The following is a 20163-nucleotide window of genomic DNA, read 5'->3' on the forward strand; positions in this document are numbered from 1 at the left end:
TGCAGCAGGACGGGCCATATTAAGCTGCGTGTTCTCTGAATTTTAGAGCAGGGAAGGTAGAAAGAACTATACTACTTCCTCTGTCACACCCCACGTCTTCCTCCTCATCAGCTTCAAGCACCTGGAGGTGAATTTTGTCCACGTGCACTACACGTTAAACTCCTCAAACACCCCATCTGTGGGAAGAGTAAGAAGAGCAATAGCCCAAGAGACGAGAGACAAGCCAAGACTCCTCTCTCAGTCCTCAAGGCTTGACGGACACGCACCCAGTGAGCAAGGACCAAGAGGTCGAAGGGCCCTGGGGATGCCCAAGCAGGTGTTTCTGCCATTGGCCCTGAGATCAGGTTCCCTCAGGGTGGTGAGGGAGAGGAGGACGGGCGATGAGAGAAGAGAGTACAGGAGGGGAGGGCGGCCAGGCAAGGCATGCACACCCTTCGACAGAAGGAGAGCGGGGGTCTCAGTTTATCTACAAACCCATCTACACTGCTGTGCCAGCTTTTTTTCCCGCTAGAGCTAACACAGACTCGACTGGTGATCTGGGAGTCATCTGACTCTGAATGATCTGGCTTTATCACCCCGCCTGTCTCTTTCCAGTCACCAACTCCTCACTGACCCCTCACGCCTCACTAGGAAGGGCTGCGTAGCTTCTCAGACATGGAGGAAGCTCAGCTGACCTGTTGGACTATGATGAGCAATTTCACCGTGTCCTTGGAGACAGGGAACTGCTTCCCAAACAGTGGCTTCTGCACTAAACACTTATTTAATTAGTCAGCAAAGTACGTAATTAAGCGAATAATTAAGTAATTACAATATCCTAGTGTCAAGCAAGTTTTTATAGCAAGATTCAAATACATTCTTATAATGGAAACGTACACATGAATGCTCAAACGTATTTGCGTTGAAATCCACTTTCTGCCCCTGCCAACACTTTCCCCCTTGGCAAGATCTTCTTGGAAAAATAACACTTAACATTAAGCAATTAACACTTAAATCTTAATAATGCTTAATAAATGTTCTTTGACAATAACCATGACCTAATTAACGTACAGCTAATATTACTCATGTGGCAGCATTGTAAATTTGTAAACTCAAAATTTGCTTACAGCTTATATGTTTTTAAAGTAAAATTAGAACTCACAAGATGATAACTGGAAGTATATCAAGAAGGAGAGTGGAAAGGGGGAAGAAAACTAACCCATTCTGAGTGCCACTTACCCGCTTAGTCACTGAATGTTTAAGTATAAAGCGTATTTGTTTCACATAATTTGTCTTCCGTAATTTGAAGTAATTATTTATCTATTTACGGAAAATCAGTTCCAGGAACCTTTACTGTTCTTTAGTAACTACTTAATTAATCAAATTAATTGAAGGCAAGAATATTCTGTTTGACTAAACTTTAATAGGATCTCTGGACTCACAACTGAAGCTTTTTCAAGTGAATTAAGAATTATATTGGGCAGTCTTGTATGATCTGGAAGAAAGCATTTTCATCAACTGCAGATTTTATGTCTATATCCAGACTGTCAACCAAAATGGAGGAAGCATGTCAGAGGCTAAGAGCTTGCTTTTCTTTTTTTCCTTTCTTCATTTTTTTGTATTTTTTATTACATAAGTTTCAGGTGTACAGCATTATAATTCAGCATCTGTACACACTACACAGTGATCACCTCCACAACTCTGGTCACCACCCATCACCTTACAAACGATCCCCTTTACCCATTTCACCCACTCCCCTCTGGTAACCACTAATCTGTTTTCTGTATCTGAGTTGGGTTTCAGTTTACTTTTTTTTTTTTTTATTCCGTATATGAATAAAATCATACAGTATTTGTCTTTCTCCATCTGATTTATTTCACTTAGGATAATACCTTTAAGGTCTACCCATGTTGTCACAAATGGCAGAATTTCATTATTTATTATGGCTGAGTATATGTATGCATATATGTGTATGTGTGTGTGTGTGTGTGTGTGTGTGTATGCATATGCACACATTGTAATATATATACAATGAAATACTACTCATTCATCTTCTTTTGAACTTGCTTTTCTTAATCACACCAGAGTTCCAGGCCTGGTTTATGAAGTTCCTCGATGTTTTATGTTGAATTATTTCATTTTAGGCCTCCCTGTTTATGCATTTAATAAAATAATCACAGCTTCATCTATCGTCGCTACAAGGACTGCAGGGAAGGACACAAGCAAAGCATTTAGCACACCGCCGCATACACCACAGCATCCACAGCAAAGAAATACACAGTGAATGCTTCTTAAGAGTTGGGTGCTGCTTTAGGCAGAGGCTACAGCAGAGAGAAAATGAAATTAAGTTCCTTGTCTTCAACAGGCCGCTAACAAGCAGATCAAACCGAACGTCAGGAGCACATGCGAGCTTTGTGGAAAGGCGGAGCCAGGGTTTGAGAGGACCTGGAAACATCTGGCATGGGAGGGCTGGGTGAGACCACAGCTCACGGGGGTCGGGGTGGAGAGCCCCGTGGACACCGGAGCAGAAGTGCTCCAGGTAGACGGGAAGCAGATGCGAGGGAGCTGTCAGAAAATGCCTAGGCGCCTTCTAGAAGCATAGTCAACACCAAAGTAACATTAGCTCTCAGGTCACTCTATGACAGTAGAATTTGAGAGCAGTGGTATAAAAAAAGGAGGCTTTGTTATTTCCAGTAACTTAATAAAAAAACAGAGAAAAACATGTTTTTCTCCCAAGTGACATTCAAGTAAAGAGTACACATCCTTTGGAGTCCAGAAGCAAAACCAGAAATTCCTCCAAATTCACTGAAATTAAAAGTGTGAGAAATTAAGAGGGACAAACTTTCTCTCTCTTCACTTTCTATGGTCTCAGTTCTTACCAGGCTAGTCATTTATTTATTTTTATTTTTTAAAATTAAAGTACAGTTAGTTACAATGTGCCAATTTCTGGTGTACAGCACAAGACGGACAAACCTGTGTTCACAGAATAAATGAGCCAGGGCATAGGGAATATAGTCAATAATAACTTAGTAACTTTGCACTGTGACAGACTGTAACTAGACTTATTGTGGTGATCACTTTGTAATGCACAGAAATATTGAATCATACATTGTGTAACAGGAACTAACATGGTGTTGTAGGTCAATTTGACTTCAAAAACAAACGGACAAACTCACAGAAGAAGAGAGCAGATTCGTGGTTACAAAAGAGCAGGGGATGGTGGTGGGAAACTGTAGGAAGGTGGTCGAAAGGCACAGACTTTCACTTATAAAATTAATAAGTACTAGGGATGCAATGTACAACATGACAAATGCAATTAACACTGACACATGTTATGTATGAAAGGGTTCAGAGAGTAAATCTCACGAGTTCTCAGTATTTTATCTTTATTACAAGGAAAATTGTTTTTCTTTAAAAAAAGTGTGTATGTTTCTTTAAATCTATGAGCTCACAGCTACCTGACCAAATAATCAGTATTAAAATATAATCTTAAAATTGACTATGGACCTTTAATCTAGTAGAATGAAGTCATCTTTCAGGTATAAATGGTCTTTCACTACATATTTAAAAGGTCATCTCTGCATGGAGAGAAAACCTGCATAGGAAAGACTAAACTGTAAAGTTCTTGATAAATGACAAGTTAACAAGTTAAGGGTAGTTCTGAACTAACCTGACCTGGAATCCCAAAATAATAATAACTGTACTCTGTGACCATGGGTGGCTCTAATTGGCTTCCATTGTACCCACAGTTACAACTGCAAAAAACACTTTACTTTTCTGTGTGCTCTTCCAACTCAGTGAGCAACTAAAAATGTTAATTCCACAGATCAAAGTGCACTAGCATTAAAGGAAATTCTCTCTCTCTAGCCCCCTAAATATTGATGGGATGAAATGCCAGCTGGAGCATTTTGCTTAAAAATAGACCTATATCCTTGTCTTCTCTTTTTTTGTTTGCTTATTTAAAAAATCTACTGCCAGTTAAAGATACTTATATGATTTCAAACAGCTCATAATATTTTACTCTGTGAAAAATCATAATGGTTGTTTTCATATCCCTAAATGAAGTAAGCATAATTTCAAACAGAATCACTTGTATAATTACTGCGCTATCGTAACCACTCATCTGTGTGGTAACAGGAAGGAAAGGTAATGTCCCCCGTCCTCAAAGCTAATTAGCTAATGTAAGCCTTGGCTAAGGACCCAGTGTCCAGATGTGAGCGATCACTCCTGACTCACTGCAATTTATCAAACGCTTCCATCCGACATTCCTTCTGTGGAGAAGGCATGATAATTACTTAAGAGTTAAGAGACCCTCCATGAAGATGGGGACCTTGAGAATTAGCCCTTCCCTAAGTGACTGATCAGAAATCTCATAACGTGTACCATGCTCAGACCAGAGGCATTTTATCGTATTTGATAGATGACTGACTTTAGAATATGCGGCTGAGATGATCAATATAAGGGCTACTGTAAAGGCTCAGAACGAATCAGGAAAACCCAAACCATGGTGCTTGCTTTCTATATACAGTCTATTATGGGGGTAGCACAGAGTGGAAAAGGAACTTGAAAAATCACTTGGTGTTTGGAACCTACTGAGAGCTAAATAAATAGTCCTGGTAGTCTGCTGTGGGTAGCATTTAAAACACTATGCTTCATGTTATCCATTTCCCTGACATTTTCAACATCTAGAGCTATCTATCTGTACAGACATACGTATAAAAGCTCGACTTAAAGAAAGGTTTTCAGCGGTTCTTCAGTGGATGACTCAGTCATCGAAGGCCAGGAGAGACACTACTCAAAGGAGGAGACGAGGACATTCAGGGCTCCTAATGTTGCCAGCCTGCTAAACGCATGGATTTTAGTTGAAGAAAGAATGTTCTGCAGTGAGGGGCAGCAGCTGGGACACTGCCCAAGAATCACGGAGCTCATTTCTTCCCTTCACACCTACAAGGCTGTTGACGGCGGAGAAGACAAGACTGTGGGCGGAGCTACGGAGCCGGGCTGCGCTGTCCATGGTAGCCCCTGGCACCTCTGACTGCGGAGCACTGGATGGCTGGTCTCAGACGAGACGTGCTATGAGCATAAAATGCATGCTGATTTCCAAGTCACAGTATAAATAAAAGGACGGGGATGTAAACCATCCCCTTATGATCTTTATATTAACTATACAAATGCTATTTGGAATATTTTTGGGTTAAATAAATTGTTATTAAAAGTAATGGCACCAGCTTCTTTCCCTTTTTTCAAATCTGGCTAGTAGACATTTTAAAACTACATATGTGGCTTGCATTTTATTTCTAGTGGAGAGCAGTGCTCTGGAGACCCCTCTATAGGGTCCACCTACAGGTGCACTAAGGCATTTGGCCGTTCATCTGTACATGCAATTGATTAGGTCATGTCGCATGGTGATTATTTGGTGTTATACACAACTCTGTCTTTCAGACTAAAGGAGGGTTGTTCCTGCTGGCTTTGCAGAAGGAAGCTGCCCTCTAGTGAGAGGGCCAGGTGGCCAGGAGGTGAGTACAAGACTGAGAAAGAGGCTGGGGTGTTGAAGTGGAGGACAGTTTCCTTATTTAACCATGTTACTTACACGTGAGCCCTTTCCAGTCCAGAAAGGGGAATATTCATACAGATACAGTTCTACCATTTTTTCATCCATATTGCTTGCAAACAAAACCCTGCACTGATACAAAAATGCCAAGGGACATGAGAGAGGGCTGAATGCTTCCCTAATTTATCTGCACTCTCCACTCATGAAAAGCTGCAGATGATACAGGGAAGCAAAAAAAAAAAAAAAGTGTCACTTATTCAGTGATTTGTTCCATCTCCCCTTCTTATAGCAATTAACCCCAAGGCAAAGATTCCCTCAGTATCTATTCTCCTCTTCTTTCATAGAAGTATAACTATTTGCTATATATTTAACCACATAAAATAAAAATTCCATTTCTAAGTCTCATAGCAAGGTAAGAATATCTGGCTGGAATTTGGCCAATGGGATTGAGCAGAAATACATGGGATGGTTTCTGTAGACTCTCCACAGGATACACCTGCTATGTGTCTTCTGCTTCTTCTAAACTTCTGCATCCTACCACCTGGAATTTGGATATCCCTTTGGACCACAAGGATGAACATCTGACCATAGGGTGGACAGAGTGAGTACTAGGGAAATTTTCACCTCTGAAACACATTTGCCATCCTCATCCTGTACTGCCTCTTAACTTCTACATGGCAGAGAAATACATTTCCATTGTTTTAAGCATCCCTTGGGTTTGGTTTTTGTCACCTAATTGTTATCACCTAATTCTAAAGAGTTTATCTAAAATTATTCTATTTAGGAGATTTCTATACTTTCTTTTTGTTTGTTTGTTTAATATTTTACTACTCCAAATGCTCTAAAATATGTATTTCTTTAAAACTTTGTTATTGCTCCTCAGACACAGTCTGCTCAAGTTCAAGTATAGAGATTTAAAATATACATCCTATAAGAAAACACTTTCTTAAGAATTACTTTCAGCTGCTATAGCTCATTATTTCAGAAAGTTAAAAGTAACACATTGAAAGAGAACTAAAGGATTAGTCCATGGAAACAAAGGTACGTCTAATTGAAGTAAAACATCTGAGTCCAGAAAAATGAGCAGAATAAAGTGGAGTGCTCTCTGCTCCTGGGTGTGAAGGAGGGAGGTGGGTGCTGGAGGGAGGCGGCAAGACCTCCGAGGGGAACCAGACCCAGCAACCGCACAGCGAAGATCCCGTGGGGGGAGATTCTCTTCTAAAACGCCACAGAGTAGGACATGCAAATCCATGTGAGCAGGAAGTCAGACTCCCCTGAAAACATCTCTGAGAGTGAGCAGTTGGTGGGACGGAGGGAACTGTTCCACCTTCAGCCTGGATGCAGCAGCTGTCTGCTGAGATAAGCACCTCTGAGGGTTTGATACCAAGTCAGGGTCCAGGTTGGGGCCAAGGTGCTGAGAACGTGTTTTGAGTCTAGGTGAGATTCAGGCCAAAGGGGGAAGAAAGGAAAATTTCTGGATTAATAAATAAGGTAAGAACCAAATAACAGACAGCCTACATAATATTCCCTTTATGTCACTCTAAATCACCAATTTAAAACAGATGTGTATTTACTACTTTTGTCTAGTGTGGGCTTTTAAAATAGCAACATATGTTTCTGGTTTAGAAGATCAAGAAAAACACTACAAACAAAAGCGTATTTTTTCCTAAGGGGAAAGATAATACCTGTGACTTAGTTTTCATTTGTAACTGGAAACATGAACATTCCCACTGCTTGGTGGGAACACGGATTTTGCTACAGCCCCTTTGAAACCCTAATGATGTCACTTCAGTATTGGACGGTGTATGAATAGTCTAACAACAAAAAGGGGAGGGCCCAACCGTACGCACCTTCTGGCCAGAGATGGTGCTTCTCCAAGAAGGGAGACTTTTCATGGGAAAGGGCCCCCTGCCACCTGACACATCCCCACTCTGCCCTCGGGACGCACAGACGCTACAAAGCTGTGTTTTCTCCGCGTAAAAAGACGAGAGTGATTATAAACCCTGAAATCTAGTATTTCAGCTCTGATGAAGCTAGTGATACATTTGGCAACTAGTTCATTCCACACGATGTAACTGACGCTCTTCATCTTGTACTACTTTGCAACAGAAACGTCTTTAAGTAAAATTTTATGAATCCATTCACCTGAGAAAGGCAGTAAGGAGGTAGATATTCTTATATACGAAACTTTTCTTTTTATCCCTTGTTTAGCGTAGAGCTTTTTTCTTCTTTCTTTAAAGCTATAATTTGCATAAATTATTCTATGGCCAAAATGCAAACAAAACAAAACACCTAGACTTCTTTTTAATTTTTAAAAATTTTTCCTTACTAAAATAGATTTCTTCTCGGTTCACTATGGCTTCTGTAATTCTGGTAGGATTCTTCACATACCTCACTGACGTGACAAATGGATACTCTGACCTCTTTGAAGAAGATAATGATGATGCAATATTTTGCTCTGCTATGTTCGAGATTAGTTTAAGATGATATAATAATAAAATGATGGCTTCAGATCATGCTAACAAACTCCCTTTAACACTGAAACTACCAAAAAAACCCCAAGAATGCAACTTCACTACTATGGAAAGGTGAGAATTTTTAGATTTGCAGGGATGTGCAAAAAGTTTTCCAAAGGATCTGGTCACGTAACATATTCTCATAAATATGCAAGCTGTGTGTATAGATAGATAGATGGAGACCGAGTTATACTGAGTATGTGTGTATGAGTTTGAATGATTAGATTTGCTCATATATTTCCTGAAATTTAAAAACCATAAATATCTTTGGAAATTTCTGCCTCCTAACAAATTTAAAAAAAATATTTCCTGTTCAGCCACATCACCATGAAAACATAAATCACCACCAAGCTTTGCTCTGGCTGTGCACAGCACCTTGCGCTTCAATCTCCCTGCGTATTCAGAACAGCACACCAGCTATGAGGAGAGAGGGAGGCCAGGCAGACCCGGCCGGATCACAGCTGTCTCACCTCGGCAAGCCGGCCGGTGGTCACTCCAGGCGGCCAGCGTCTCTGTGACTCTCTGGCACGTGACACTCTTGGACCCATGGAGCACGTAGCTGTCCTCACAGGAAAACTGCACGTTGGAACCGACCCTACGCAATCACAAAACCAAAAAGAAAAAAACCCGGATTATTCATGGAAGACTTCTTTAAAAAAATCATCGCAGTGCTGCTACTGTGTTACACCATCAAAACCATGTGAAACGCTAATCTTTTAGTGGTTTCCCCAAGTACGACCCTCTAAGGTAGCACAAGACCTGGGTTCAAACTTCTGTTCTGCCAGCTTCCGCTGAATGAATACAGAAACCTTAGGGTGTCTTCTCTAAAATTAAGACAATAACAGAGGTGTCAGGACCAGGGGCTGTGGCTTAAATAAGAACCGATCGTGCATGTAAGAAGTATACCCTGAAAACAGACCAGAGTTGGATGTCACTCCATATAAATAAACATCTTACCCCCCAAAAAAGGGGAAAATCTGGGTTAAGAAAATATGTCAGTATGCAGAAACACAACTGCTATATGATTCCACTTATATGAGGTATCAAAAATAGTCAAATTCATAAAATCAAAGAATGGAATGGTGGTTACGGGGGGGGGGGGGCGATGGGAATTTATTAATTCAAAGGCATGAATTTTAAAAGTTAAGGAAGATAAATGATCTCCAGAGACCTGATGTACACTGTACCTATGGTCAACAGTAAAGTTCACTTAAATTTTTTCAGGAGATAAATCTCATGTTGTGTTCTTACAACATCATCATCATCATCAAACTTGTTCCCAATGAAAAACAAGAAAAAAATGTCTCAGTAAAGACTCTGTTACCCTTGCAAGCATTAATTATATTCAGAAGTCCGGCACTATTTTATTTCTGAAACACATCTCACAGAAAAGCATCACTTGTTTTACAAAAACAAAACAAAACAAAACAAAACCAATAATCCATCTAGACTAGAGTTAGATGAAAAATTGCTCTGGCTGCAGAGCTGCCTCTGAACACACGAAGCCTTGAGGCTGTGAGCAGTAAGGAGATGTGAATGCAGACACGCAGCTCAGCAGGTGCCGGGAGGGTGGGAGAGGTGTGCTCCAGGTCTGAGCACTCAGCCACTGCTGCTCAGCCGGCTGTCTGGCGCCGAGCTGAGCGCCACGTTATTTTCCTACCCGACAAGCCTGTCGTTACAAGGGAAGTCTACCTGTGTCTTCCACCTGACACACCCTGAGGCTGATGTTGACAAAAATGGGAACGAAAGAGTCTTTGAGGGGAAGGATGCAAAGTTGCCCGTGTTATATATAAAGTTATTAACAGATAAAAGATAAGGGGAAAAATAAACAAGTGCTTTCCTATCCTGCTTATTGAAAAACTCTCATCTACAATCTCAGAGTGAACCTTATTTCAGTAACATTATTACCAGCATTTCCCACACTTCCATATACCACTCTTTGGGCACAGTCACAGAGGTCTACAAAAATCACCAAATGAAGGTCAATTCAAGTTGAAAAATTTTACATTAAACAAAATTAAGCACCTTTCTCTTCTAAAGGGGACTCTAAGCTTACTAAAATTTAATGTGCAAACTTTTGTTTTGCCTACTTAAGAGAATGTGAAATATGTAGAATTTTCTAAATTTATCTGATCAGGAAGCCCTTTTGCACCAAATATTCAGGGCAACTAGAATTCTATCAAAGTAATTTTGAGAAACATTGCATTATAAGTATACAACATGCATTATTTTTGAAAGTGAAAAGAACAAAATGTAGGCATAATTCTAATTTTCACTGTCAGTCATAGCAGTTATTTAAAACAGCTATACTTTTTAGACATGTCCCTTCATATAATTTCATTGGTCTTTGTTTAAACCCCTGGAACCACCTGAATAAATGAAATAAATCTAAATATTTGGTTTGACAACAACTTTTATATCTCTGTGTTGTCTATTCCAGGCCCCAATCTTCAGTTCTTTCTATGTACTTAAATTTCAGTTTTCATACTTTTCATCATTCTTTCACTACATTTTTATTGAACATCAACCGTGTGCCACACTCAACTCCAGGGAGCAAAGATGCAGAAATTAATAAGACTGACAAAGTCCGAATCCCATGGCGGTAACAGCCTAGCTACAGGAGGAGAAAAACAAACAAACAAACCAAACAAGAAGAAAATGCAAGTGTCATAAGTACTACGAACAAAACAAACCGAATGATGTGATTAACAACAGCTTAGGGACTGCTGAGATTTGAGAGTGTCGACATTTTTTATGATTCTCTTAAACTAAGGAGCTAGTATCTCACAGAATATTCCAGGTGTGGTCAAACATAAAGGAAGGAAAATGAGATTGCTGCCTCCCTTTGGCAATCACCACTCCAGTCACCAAAGCCCACCACTCGTAGTTTTGATGGCGCGCACTCCACCCAACAAAACGTCTGTCTTTTCATACACGCTCCTCATACAACTTCCGTCAGGTGTTCTGAGTGGGTTAACTCTGACTACTCGATCTCATTTCTGACAATATAATACAGATTTATCATCCAAAACATGAGAAAATTTGGCCAGAGTTGTTTTTTGGAAGCCATGAGAGTGTCCATTAATAGGAATATGATTGACTATATTATTATATACGTATCTGAATGACTATAATGCTGCTATGAAAAAATGACCTAAGTATGTAGCAATTCTGAGGAGAAAAAAGCTCGGTACCAAACGGTTGCCCGTCACCTCTATGCACGTCTGTGTCTGCACATCAGGGAAAGCAGGCACAAAACTGCGTTTAGATGGCCACGGAGTCACAGGACACTCTGGTTTCTATGTCACAATAACTGCATTACTTCTGACTCTATTACTTTGTAAGTTAAGTTTCTAAATATTTAAACATCCTACTATTAGATTGCCACATTTGTTCTTGCTCATTGAGACAGAACTCTCTGGCATCTAACATAATTCATACTCTCCTCAGATTTCCATCAGACAAAAATCACAGAAGCTCAATCTACCAGAGCAGAGGATGCGTCCCAGTGTCCGAAAATCCCCATACAGTGTCACGGAAGATCTAGTCCAACACCTCTGTCTGCGTGCCATGGAAATCTGTCCTCAGTACACAGAGTCCAGTATGGAACTCATTCCTGAGTTACTGTCCTGAAACCTTTTGACAAATGACTGGAGATGACAATTGATAAAAGAGTGAAGCTTCTCACTTTCAAAGCATTAAAATTATTAACAAGAACAACCTCTTAGTTTGATTGCAGGTTGGAAAACAGAGACACTGAAGGGTAAACGCATTCCCAAGAGCTAAGATGAGACATGGTGTCTGTACTGTCATGAACAGGGCTGAGCTTGAAACTGATGACGACCCAACTTCTAATTTATTATTTCAGCCTTTTGTTTTGGTTCAATCTAGCCCATGAACCAGCTCAATTTAAAATCCATGCACGCTTTCAGCTTTAAATATGTAATAAATGAAGTTTTTTATTTATGACTTGATTTTATGATTACTATGTTTGAAGATACATGTATAACATTAGGAAAACTAACTCGGTTTTCTGAAAAGTACTCAGAAGAAAATAAGAGAAAAATTTTATTATCTTATCATTGGCAAATAAATTTAGAACACCTTAGATTAATTATGTCATTCAATTTTCACAATTGTTAGGAGTTGGAAATTGTCAGAAATAACAGAAAACTGATTTTCTTTAAGATCAATATAAGTTGTGCATAGATAATAGATATCCAAATGGCCAAATTTAGGCTAAACTTAACTTAATAGTTCAGTGTTTTAAATAGAATAGAATAGAGAAAACCACATTTTTCACTTCTTCAATGCTTAGCACTTTCAAAAAATTCATCCTTCAATGTCTGAATTGTGAAGGCATTTTATTAGTCACCATCTACTTGACTTTACCCACAGTTTGAAGAGACTTTCAAGCGGATGGACTATTTCTAAATATGGTTCCCTAGAGAATGGTTATTTGTGCATTTATTTAAGATTGATACTACAACTATTTCTAAAAAAAAAAAAAAGTGACTTAAAGATTAAATTGGAATTCAAAATAGGATGTGAGGTCATTGAGCTGTGACGTCTTAACTACCCCTTCATTCAGAGATGGCTCTGACCCACCTCACTGGCTAGACGGACACAGGTAATACAGATCTACTACCTGTTACCTCAACCCACTGGTTCATGTCGATAGAATGTATTGAAGCAGCCAAGATAAACAGATTGGTAGGTTAATATACGGATCGGTAGATTGACAGCTAAGTGGATATCTGTCTCATTGTCAAAAAATCTAGTTCAAACAACATACTTAAAGATCCATAAATACAAAACAACTAGCTACTGTTTCTAGGCCCCAAAGGCAGGCATTTTGCATCTGCAGCAAAGAGAAGAAATACATTAGGTCACGTTGTTTTCACTCTTACACAACAGAAAACACTAAAATTAGAGCAATGTTGGCCGTGGTTGACCAAGAGGAAGCCACAGACTCAGAAAGAGCTCCTGTCCAGGGCGAGAGTGCGTGCCGGGCGAGGGTGCGCGCCGGGTGGGGGTGCACGCCTGGGCAAGGCTGTGCGCCTGGCCAGGGGCCCAGGGACGATCATGAAGGGATCCGACGGGCAGAGATGAGGCAGTGAAGCCATAACCGCTTCCCACCGTTGACACCACAGCCTTTCCTCAGGCCCTGGCTCTTAACATCATCAAGAGAGAGAGACCCAATGGACTAAGAAATCACTGATTCCAACAAGCTTAAGAGTGAATAAATACACTTTTCTGACTCAGACAAAATGGGCATCTTGAAAAAGAAATCAATTACAGCCCCAGTACAAATAAAACTACGTTCTGCACATCTGAATTCATGGCCATATAAATCAACCTCTCATACTCACTGCAGCTGACTTTGCAAATGATATTATTACCGCTCTGATCACACGGGTCTCCCTCCTACCTTCCCCGTCTCTACCCGCTACTCCCTCTTGCTCTCCTCCGCTCCCACTTTTCTCTTTCCTGCTCAGCCTCCTTCTTAATTTATCATTAAAAATTCTGTATTTCCCATAAATAAAATTAGTTATACAGAAAGTTTCTGGAGGAAGGTGCCAAAACGTTTTCAGAAAACTGTATTAGGAATAATTTGAAAGTATTTTTCCAACTTTAGAAAAACAGAATTGATATTTGATCCAAGAAAAGACATGAGAAGGAAAACGGTCAGGAACTCTTCCAGTGTTCTTCAAATGCTCTTCATCTTGAGACCATTTAGATTCAAGTCCTAGTCCCACACATAAGAGACAGTGTCTGGCACATCCCAGGCATCAAAAATACATGCTGAGTGAATGAAAAAAGATAAGTCAGTTTCCCGAGGCTCCTGTGTCTGTCTGTCTGTCTGTGCAATGGGACTGAGAAACACAGGGAGCAAAGAAACTCACCTCCCTTCAGCTTCTTCCACTGGTCTTTATTACACTCACCAGCCCTGGTTCACAATGTTCACGGGCCGCTTTGTAAGCACCGGGTGCCACGCTAGTCAGGCAGATGCGTGGGCGATGCTGGGGCAAGAGACGCTTCTCACACAACAAAGGGGCCGTGAGGTGAGTAAGCATAAACCACTGAGGGAAACAGCTCATGCTGCCTCCAGTGAACGCGAAGAAAAAGTTATTTCCAGAAACTGAAATTTTCGTTGAGTCTTAGAAGGTCCCTATAATTTATCTACTTTTTTTCAAGATGAGTGTCTGTGCCCTAGAGTGAAGACCTGCCATAGAAAGCCCTGTTGGCTTCAAAGTGGGTGGTTTGTTCAGGAACTGCCAGCAGCCGGGTTTGTCCAGAACAGTACTTTCCAACTGCTCCTCCAAAGAGGTGCCCGGTCCCTCCTGCTCCAGAGTTTGTCCCCTTTAGGCTCAGGGATTTGAGGTCCTCTCCTTCACCCCTAGTCCTTTCTCTCTCTAAGGTACAACTTAGCCCTTTGCTCCATGGAATGTTTCCTTCAAGGAAAATTACCCAAAAGCACAGAAGCAGGGTGGGCGCGAGGCTGGAAGAGAGGCCAGGCGGAGAGGCAGCTTCCAGGGGGGCTCCCTGCGGAAATGCCAGAGTTCGTTCACCGCCACGCCTCCCGCGGCCTCCTGCATGGTTCACCGCACTAACGACATCGTGCTAGACGTACGTGGGGAATGAACACGCAGGACAAACAGGAGGCAACGGTGTCAGCTCAGATCATCTCCTGAGCGTGCGACCAGCCGCCGCAGTGAAAGGTCGTGGGGAGCAAAGCACAGCGGCCCCCGCACCCCCGGCGAGCGCGTCTGCAGCCGCCTGACTCCATTCCAAAGGGGCCTGTTTTAGAGAACTCACTGGTACTCCCGTGAATGAGTCCTTGCTCCACTCGGGAGAGGAACTTTGACGCTTAACTGCAAGTTCTCCACGAACAGAGGACCTCGTCCTGATGAGCACGGCTGATTCCAGGCCACAAAGGGTCATGTGAACGGGCCTCTTCTCCCCGACGCCGTCCGAAGTGCCGTTTGCACGGCCTTCCGGACCTCGGCGCGGCAGAGCGGGGCGCGAGCAGCCGCTGCGATGCCGCCACGCCTTTACTGCCCTCTTGATTTTCACATAGAATGTGTCATTTCTGGGTCACTTTTTTCTTCTCATAGCCACAATTTTTAGACTCATCTCCTCAAGCCTTAAGGCAATTTAGTACCACTAAAAGCACATTAGAGAGCAGATGGCTCTCTCCAGCCTAAGGAAAGAAAAGAAACTCGAATTTCACAGGATTTTCAGATACTGTATGTTAATAACCGCACAACAAAGACCCCTGACAGCATCAGAATACACGCAACAATAACGCTGAGAAAGAGGGGGTGAGTGACCAGGATCTTCAGACTCCGAGAGCTCTCAGACGCGCAGCGTTGGAAAGAACATGTGACTATTCCCACAAGGAAATTTAATTTGAATCTTCTAGGTATGTCTTAAGTTCACAGGGGTCCACTGCTGAGCAAACATGAGGACGTTATTGTCTGACCAAGTAGAAAAATTAAACCCTCAGATGCACACCACCCGTCCGTATGGCGGCAGCAGTCCTTTCCACACGACTCAGGGAAGGAGCAGGCCAGCAGGGGGAGGGAATGTGGGTGAGGCCGATGGCACTGGCACCTGAGGAGCTGGGCACCCCTGTGGCCGTGCTTCCCGCCCGCAGGCCCTTCTCCATCTCAGCTGCTGTCTTGCGGCCCCTCAGCCCCTGCCTGACCATCTCCTGGTGCCCCGGAACACACTCTGGGCCTTGAGCTGCTTCACGGGCTGTTCTCTCTCCTCTGCAGCTTGAAACCTGGGGCAGGGGGTCATGTCAGAGGTGGAGGGAGGGGAAGGAGCAAGGGAGAGTGCCCACAGCCTATGGGCAGCTCCCGCCCCAGCCAGGAGGGCAAGCAGGGCTGGAGGGCAGCATAGACCAGCAGCAAAGGTGTGTTTTGTGTGATGAACAGACCCAAGGAGTGGCCGAAGCCACCCAGGCATGGAGGCACACGGAGGGAAACAAGCATCATTAACCACCCACTGAGTGACAGGCACTGGCCCGGGCCCCCACAGTAAGCCATCACTGCAGGTGCCTCAATCCCATTTGAGAAAAATGAGACTTACGGGGTCACCTGCTCGAAATCATGTGATACATGGATTCAAACTGTCTTTTTCTCTTACTCTGAAATTATCTCCTCTATCTGTGATTGATCAGCAAACAACTGCAAATACACAGAAGCTGTATGGCAAATGTTTTCCTCTAGGCTTATATCTACACTGAGCAAAATCTCCCAATATTCTGAATCGCACTTCCTCCTTGTTAAAACAAGCGGTTTGACAGTCGTCAGATCCAGGACTGACAAGGGAGACCCAGGCGGGGCCGGTGTGTAGCAGGTGCTCAACACACAGGGGTGCCTGGCTGGCACAGGCCCTCCCAGTCTCCCCGTCTCCCCACCTTTGCTTTCTCTCACCACTCACTGTTTCTGCGACCTCCAGGGAAGAGAGGCGAGGGAGGGCTCTCCCACCTGGGGGTCGCTGCACGCGCTTCCTTCTGCCTGGACTGCACCGCCCCCCTCCGACCCCCACTTTCTCCATGGTTAGGTCCCTTCCTGTTCATCCTTCGAGCCCAGCTGTGACGTGGTCTCCCCCGAGCCCTCCGCCAGCAGGCCGTCCACAGCAGAGGGATCCCTTTCCTGCTCCTTCTGTGTCTGTCCCTTTATCTCAGGTGCACGTCACAGGTTGGAGGGCTCAGCTCGCTCTGGTTAAGGAATCTAGAGAATCAGTAAGTACAGGAGTGGATTCCCCAACCTACTGCTCAGGGCTCCCGGCAGGGATCTGCGTCTTCTCCTCCCCCTTCCTTTGGGAACAGTGAGTACAGAGCCAGGACCCAGGTGGGCCTGCCACCGCTCGCTGCCCTGCTGCGTCAAGGCCCCGCGGATGTGCACCTGCCTTCCCAGCCTGTGTCCTGCTCCTCTCCTCGTGGTGGTCCTCCCCACAGGCCCAAGGATCTCCTGCTCCTTTTCTCCTGTCTGTTGTCCAGGTCTGCTTGGAGCAAGATCTGATGAGGTGTCCACAGGCCGGAAGGCTGTCTCGCCCTCCCAGAGGTGGCTCCACTTCATCAGAGCCAGAAGTCACAAAGCAAAGTTTCGGTGCCCAGAATCCCTCAACAGCAAAGCCAGAGAAGCCCCGCCTGGGGGCAGGAGGGGCTCCCCACCCCGAGGGCATCCTCTCTCTTCCTGCCAAGGGCAGCGCTGGTCCTCGCACTTGCTGAGAAAGAAGTCTGCGCTGTAAAGAGAGCTGAGGAGTTAATTCCGGAACACACGTGGGACGCTGTAGACGGCGTCAGTAAGCCAACACTGAGAGACCCTCGGCTTCCTGGTCTCCCACGGGGCCTGCCCACCTGTCTCTCTCCTCTCCTCCCTGCTCTTACAAACAGGAAGGTGAGGGAGCACTCGGGATGGAATTGAGGAGCGCGGTTCAACACGAATGCTGAACGCAGCTGATGGGGGAAGTGGGTGGACTGGTTGTATACAGATCCGAGTCAAGTCCAAAGAGCACTCACCAAATTACCCGCTCCGTGAACTAGCCAGCCGCCCTGAAACACAAACACAGACACACGAAAGGGCTCTAAACCAGCAATTCTCAGCAAGGGTCAAGTGCCTCAGCACTGAAAGGGATCTTGTCTCCTGTGCAGCACAGGGAACCGTATTCAATGGTTTGTTGCAACCTGTGATGAAAAAGGATGTGTATGTACATGTACAACTGAACCACTGTGCTGTGCACCAGAAGTTAACACAGCATTGTAAACCAAATACGCTTCAGTTTAAAAACGGGGAAGAAAAGAAAGGGATTCTTTCAGTGGCTCCAGGACACCAACCAGAGGTTCCTCGGCTCGATCCTGAGAGTGGGGCATCTCCCCTGCTTACCTGCCCCAGCTGCCGCTCTGCCCTCGGCAAAGGTGAGCAGGCATTCTTGCTGGTGCAGTGGGGTACCAGAGGTGAGCCCAGGGGGTAAGAGATGGGGCCACTGCTCCAATCAAGAGGAGCAGTGATTATGAGTGAGACACACACCCATTCACCTCTGCTCCGACACACACATCTGTCATAAACAACATTCTCTCAAACCTTTGCAAAAACAGTGTTTTATTATTCAAACGAATGGTTTCAATGCATTTAAAAAGCAGACTTGCCATCTGATGGAAACTGACAATGGGTAACAATAACAGGAAGGCGGCTGTCATGAAGAATGAGCTACACCGTGCGGTTCCTGAACTGGTCTCTGTGCCCATTGCCCATAGGGCAGGCAGAAGGAGATGTTCCTCATTAACCTTCTCACAACCTTGTGACATCAAGCTGGATAACACCCAGAAATTCTAGACAGCTCGATGTCCTCTGTATATTTGCCCCCGGCTTCTGACGTCCATCCGTTTTCCCTCATGGTCCCCTAGATTCCTGCCCACAGAAGCTGCTTATTCATTATTTTTACCAGAACATTATTGACAGAGGCCAGGACTGGGCATGGATTTTGCAGTGGGAACCAAACTGTCCACCCGTACTTCCTATGCCGCAGACACACACTGCAAAGACGGAATGTCCTGGAAGGGGCTTCTAAGGATGAGGTTTCTACATGCTTCCTACCACAGCTTTTACGATATCAAACCCCTACTTTCAAATGCAAACCCATCTGAGTAGTTACACCCCCTGTCTCTAATATCCTATTATAGGTGAACGTCGCCCAGTTGTTCTCAAGTTTGCCCACACGTTAGAATCACATGGGTGCTTAGAAAAATCCTAACGCTGAGGTCCCTAGAGTGATCTGACTCATAATCAGAAAGTAGAACGGGGGTTACCAGGTTATGTGGGGGGAGGCAGTGGGGAGCTGTTGTTTAGTGGGTGCAGAGTTTCAGTTCAGGAGATGGAACAGTTCTGGAGTTGGATGGTGGTGATGGTTCCATAACAATGTGAATGTCGTTAATGCCCCCAACCGTACACTTCAAAGTGGTTAAGATGCTAAACTTGATGTCAAATGTATTTTAACACAATAAAATTAAAAAATCCTAATGCCCAGGTCATATCCGTGATCACTTAAGTCAGAATCCCAGGGTAACTGGAGTGTGCCTGGTGGCAAGATTGAGGGCAGCTCCAGTCATCAGTCTGCTCTCTCCTTAACGGAGACCAGTGACCACGAACTCTCTCCCTTTGTTCCTTCCTTCAGAGTGTTTGATGGAGGTATAGCTGGCAAGGAAATGTAAAATCAGAGATCCTGAAGAGTTCTTTAAAGAAACTGGGAACATGGGGGAGTGGGAGAATGGCTCCAAATGAGTGTGCTGGCTCACTGCTTGAAGCTCACTGCATTAACACTGTTCTCAGTCGACGGCTCTCAGCACATCAGACTATCTCACACGCATCCTCCAGCCTCAGAGGCTGTTGGTGCCCCCAAACAGCATCACAAAAGTTGTTCAGGACCTCATTCTAAAACAGACCAAGGCAAAAACATGACTCTGGGTCACAGAGCTTTCCAGCTCCGAGGGACCACAGAAATCGTCACCAACTTCAACCCATTCTTCTACAGATGAGGAAGCTGGCACACAAACTATTCAAGAAGGTCATTTTAAACAGTGCTAGTATTTAAAGGATCCCTGAAGTCTCATTTCTGATGACCATGATAACATGCCATGGTCTATAAACTAATCAACTATCTTTTGCAATCTGAAATTAAGGAATTGATGTATGCTTCGATAATAATGATCTGTTATCCCAGGAAACTATTTAAATGGGTATTACATTTTGACAAAAAAAAATTAACTTACTATTACAGATATTCTAAAGGCTGAGCGAGAGAGGGAGAATGTTCCACAAATCCTACGTGGTGGATTCTTTATCAGAAACAGCTTTAGCCAGACAACTGAGATCTGAAACATTCTCAGTGTGCCTTTTTCAGAGGGACATTAAGGCTTCAAATAGAGTCTACAGAAAAATATCGGTACTTCTTTAGGCAGTTCTTCAAAATACAGGCAATGCCCCTTGAAAGAGCAGTGTCGTTGGCAAATACCCTTTCTGGACTACTTCAGCTTCCTAGTAGCAGTGCAATTTCTGCACGAAGTGGAGAGCCTGCATTCGGGAAAAGGGCATAGAAAAGGCACTATGT

At 43.7% G+C, this 20163-nt stretch overlaps 1 protein-coding gene across 1 annotated transcript in view; it reads right to left on the reverse strand.

The window, feature by feature from the left end:
• The window catches only part of CSMD1 (CUB and Sushi multiple domains 1), a 1327842-nt gene that overhangs the window by 313249 nt on the left and 994430 nt on the right, over positions 1–20163 (reverse strand). The window contains exon 9 of the mRNA XM_074353379.1: positions 8514–8638. Within this exon, the coding sequence (XP_074209480.1) occupies positions 8514–8638 (125 nt within the window). The remainder of the gene's footprint in view (positions 1–8513; positions 8639–20163) is intronic.

This window comes from Camelus bactrianus, chromosome 26, assembly GCF_048773025.1.
Source record: "Camelus bactrianus isolate YW-2024 breed Bactrian camel chromosome 26, ASM4877302v1, whole genome shotgun sequence".
NCBI classification, from domain to species: Eukaryota; Metazoa; Chordata; class Mammalia; order Artiodactyla; family Camelidae; genus Camelus; species Camelus bactrianus.